This window comes from Ylistrum balloti, unplaced genomic scaffold (assembly GCF_031769215.1).
Source record: "Ylistrum balloti isolate Yb309-2 unplaced genomic scaffold, AGI_CSIRO_Ybal_v1 Utg371034, whole genome shotgun sequence".
Taxonomy (NCBI): domain Eukaryota; kingdom Metazoa; phylum Mollusca; class Bivalvia; order Pectinida; family Pectinidae; genus Ylistrum; species Ylistrum balloti.
Genome location: NW_026782574.1, coordinates 38,731 through 43,176, shown reverse-complemented (window position 1 = coordinate 43,176; position 4,446 = coordinate 38,731). Strand labels below are relative to the sequence as shown.

The following is a 4,446-nucleotide window of genomic DNA, read 5'->3' as shown; positions in this document are numbered from 1 at the left end:
ATGGCGGCGTCTTGTCAAGCGAAACGTCAAATTCTCTGAGGTCAGAGACCGCGCTATGATTTCCCAAACCTTTTTGTTAAACACCCCTTTATCTTATGTGTTGGCTCGGATATTTCCTTCTGTTTATTTCCTTTAAGACTTAAAAAAACCCAAGAAAATTTGATGGTTTCCCGTTAATTATCACATACATTTCACTTATATGGAAGACACAATCTATATTTTTCACTGTGCTTCGCAACCGTTAAAAAATGGATATTCTGCCATAATCCTGAAATGTATTTATCAAAGGGGAAACAATGAAATATCTACTATAACATACATAACTATAAGTGTGACATTACATAACGATAACGTTCTGTCGTTAGAATGTTTATAGAAAACATGATGTTGAGAGGGGTTTCAAAATACAGGCAGCCACGTTTTTGTCAAGAATTGTCCGTTATGTCTGTCTTGAGTATATGTAATATTTAAGAGATATACTCCGTCTAATGCAAACGTCTTACAAAAGCACTGAACTGGTCCCTGAATAAACCGACTGATAAATATACATATATGTTGAAATGAAAAAAAAAAAAAAATCCACTCAATGGCCGCTTTGTGCTTACAGTGCCCCAGAGACCAGAATGTGCACACATACAGAAGTCGGAGTGTGGTGGCCACGGCAAGAAACAGAAGAAGAGACGCAGACATAGGTAAGGCTTTAGTCACTTTTACAGGTGTTGCGGTCGGAGTCACTTTTCCTCGTGTGTAGCAGTTCATTTTATATCTTGTCCAACTCCAAGGTTTTTATCAGGCGGATTCCCATTATAATCAGAGCGTTCACTTATCACCATATCCCAGAGGATACACTCTGTCTTAAGAATCACAACCAAGATTATAAAAGGAAATATACAAATAAAAGTTCTCGTTTTCACGTTCAATTTTTTTCCATAAATGATACTTGCTTTGTTCACTGTTTACAAAACTACCGATATAGATAAAGATTACTAAAATGACTTCCTAAGTGGACTATAGGGCATAACATATCACATCGTAATGACAGTATATTATAGTAATACAGTATCAAATGAAACAATACATTGTAATACAATGTACATAGCACTACCGGTCATCAAGTATTCGGTGATCCTGTTTTTACTACACAACTAAATTTATATTACATTGACTTGACTGATTAAAGGAACACTGTAACCTGTAATCATTTTTCAAAAAGAAACGACGCTGCTCACCAGAGTCTTTCAATACCGTCTTGACCACTTCCTTTATTTCTGAGAATACAATATCGTTGTACGTCTCCCGTCTGTAATTACTTTCCAATATCGGTATTACATTGTAACTTAATCTGTGACACCAGCTAACCAAAAACTGAACAATTCATTACCATAACCAGTCTTGCTAGCAGGCGGTCCATTGTCTAGCGCGTAAATTAATGAGCTCGCCAGAGTAAACCATTGAACAATTACAGCGCGCCATTGGTCGACTCACTTACCAATCTTTTTACGCTGAAGAGTTCGCTGATCACGTCCCGATTATGGCGAAACAGAATGGCAGGGCATGACAATCGCATGTTGAACTGCTGATGTCAAATAAATAACGATGTGTATTTGTAGTGACGGGTTGTCGGTAATGAGCAAAATTACCCATTACATTTTCCAATTTAGTATCATATGAAATGACCGGATTATTCGGAAGCGAAGTGCGGTAAGCTACAGATCGATTTGGTGTCATGCGCCGAGATAAACAGCCCAATCAGCACAAACCCGACACCAATTACCCGTCATGACTTTCCTTGTAAGTCGGAATTTTTACCCGGAGTTTTAATTAAAGCTGTCGATGGCTGTGAAGAGTTACCAGCAATACTTTCAATTATACGACTTTGATGTCACCATATTCTAAAAGATGCATGCCATTATTATTTATGAAACAACAAATATAATTCTGTTTTCAAAGACAAATTTACAACTTGCCGTCACAGACATATAAAGTTACTAAAATCTTGGATATCAAAAAGAAGTGTATGTACAGCTCGTTATATATGTACATCTCGTTATATATGTACATCTCGTTATATATGTACAGCTCGTTATTTATGTAAACATACTAATAGAACACAAATTTAAAGTCAACTACATGGAAGCAGTATTAAATACGTTATTTTAATGTAATATTTTATTCTCTTTGATGTAGGACCATATTTACGAGTTACCAGAGTGACGAACTGGAGAAGACATTTAAGGAGGCACATTACCCTGACCTGTACACTCGGGAGGTGTTGGCCCTGAAGATTGATCTCCCTGAGGATCGTATTCAGGTACACATATATAATAGGATATTGACAGAGGACCACAGAAATGACCGATTACACGGAAAAAACACAATTACGTGTTGTTTATTATAATGTTTTGAAATGTACGTTCTAAATTTTATCCACAATTTCATTTCGAGGACTTGGTGTATACGTTTGAAAAGTCAATGATTGTTTATTGATCAAGCTTTGATATCGCCTTGGAATTTTGATGCTTAAGATATCTGAGATAATACAAAAAAAGATTTATCTCTACTTAAACTGTGTAAATACAGTTGGAGGCATGCGTTCCCTGTCTATCTGTTTTCAATTTTCGTTTATCTTTGATGCATATGAAAAGAAAACAACTTCTATATTCCACAAACCGTACAAAGACCTTGCAAATACAGCCGTATACCCTTCCCCTCTCTCGCCCCTCCCTCACAACCCGGGATTCAAGGTCAAGTTATTTTAACCTTGTATTAACCCGACACCCGATAGGTTGTCACGTGCACTTTGAGACCCAAAACTTTGCCACAATCAGAGACAAAAATCAAAATCCCGGCATGAGGAATTATTGGCGAACGTCAAAATCGTGGGGTAATTAGTGTTGCTATCAAAATTTACACAGCAAAGTGTGTTTATTTATTCTGTTGGCTCAAGATAGGGGAGGAAATTTGACGTGCTCGTCCCTTCCAGATTCGTGGTTACACGGGAATAACGGACTAGGCAACTGACAGCTCTGTACTGCGTGATCGCCTCCAACATCTATCTAATAGATACGCACGATAAAGTCTCAGATAAGCGGCATGTGTGATTCTATACGGACAGGTTCAAATTATAAAACCCGGTGACGTCAGCCAAAGCTTTGTATGACATGTTGGTTGGCGTAATGCTGACTTTCTCATACATTCAGTAGATATTTTGCTTTGCCTATCGCTGACTAACATAGTTTAGTTTAAGCGTAGTGTAATTTCTTGATAAAAAAATCTCTGTTTACACTGTGAGTTTTTTTCTGTTTTTCAAAATTCCAAGGTTTTACCTCTAATTATGATAATTTGTCATTACAGCAGATGCATATGTTTAATTCTGTACGTTAGTATTCCTCAGATAATTACATTCAAAATATAATGTATTGTTGAAACACCTAATTGTTTCAAGCTTTGCTCTTACAGGAGATAGGAAATGAAATTCTGTTCGATTTTGAAAATAGAAAATAACCCCGAAAGTGTAGGTCTCAAATCAAAATAATTAGTGAATTTGTTTATATTTCTAGGTATGGTTTCAAAACAGACGAGCAAAATGGCGAAAGAGCGAGAAGACCTGGGGGAAAAGTAGCATTATGGCAGAATATGGTCTGTACGGAGCCATGGTTAGACATGCACTTCCGCTTCCGGAATCTATCCTGAAATCAGCTAACAAAGGCATCGACAAGTCAAACGCACCGTGGCTGTTGGGTACGTCATAGAGTTGAATGTCGTGATGACTATAAGTGTTCGTAATAATTTCTGAAGCTTTATCTGCATAGACACATTCATACAAATGTACTGCAGTAAACTGTGATTGATTTCTTTGTTTTGTTTATCCACCACCTAGGTATGCACAAGAAGTCTATCGAAGCGTCTAAAAAGATGAAAGAGGAAGAGAATACGGAAGAGGAGGGAACAGATGACAAACATAAAGATGAGTTCCGGTCGGAAAGTATCGCTGCTTTACGGGCCAAAGCACAGGAACATAGTGCTCGAATGTTACAAGCTCTCAATCGGGAAGGAAAGCCAAATTTTGAGGAAACAAGCAATAGTTCTTTTGACAGTTCTTTTTTCTCTGACTCAGGTGATACATCAGTGGATATAACCAGACAGTGACGTTGTTATTCCACTAGTCTATACTTCAACGCTAAAACGGGTGCCATCACAATAGCCTTGCTTTCTACAATGTATCATGTTTACATTGTATCATTGTCTACATTGTATCATTGTCTACATTGTATCATGTTTACATTGTATCATTGTCTACATTGTATCATTGTCTACATTGTATCATTGTCTACATTGTATCATGTTTACATTGTATCATGTTTACATTGTATCATTGTCTACATTGTATCATGTTCATCATTGTCTACATTGTATCATGTTTACATTGTATCATTGTCTACATTG

The 4,446-nt window shown here is 37.0% G+C and overlaps 1 protein-coding gene across 1 annotated transcript; it reads left to right on the top strand.

The window, feature by feature from the left end:
* Positions 1 to 607: 607 nt before the first annotated feature.
* On the top strand, positions 608 to 4,149 carry LOC132560224 (visual system homeobox 2-like; the record flags this gene model as incomplete). The annotated part of the gene is made up of 4 exons (XM_060224884.1): positions 608 to 692; positions 2,188 to 2,311; positions 3,561 to 3,741; positions 3,881 to 4,149. Coding segments are annotated over 4 exons (659 nt in total), but the record flags the coding sequence as incomplete, so codon positions are not given.
* Between the last annotated feature and the right edge of the window lie 297 nt (positions 4,150 to 4,446).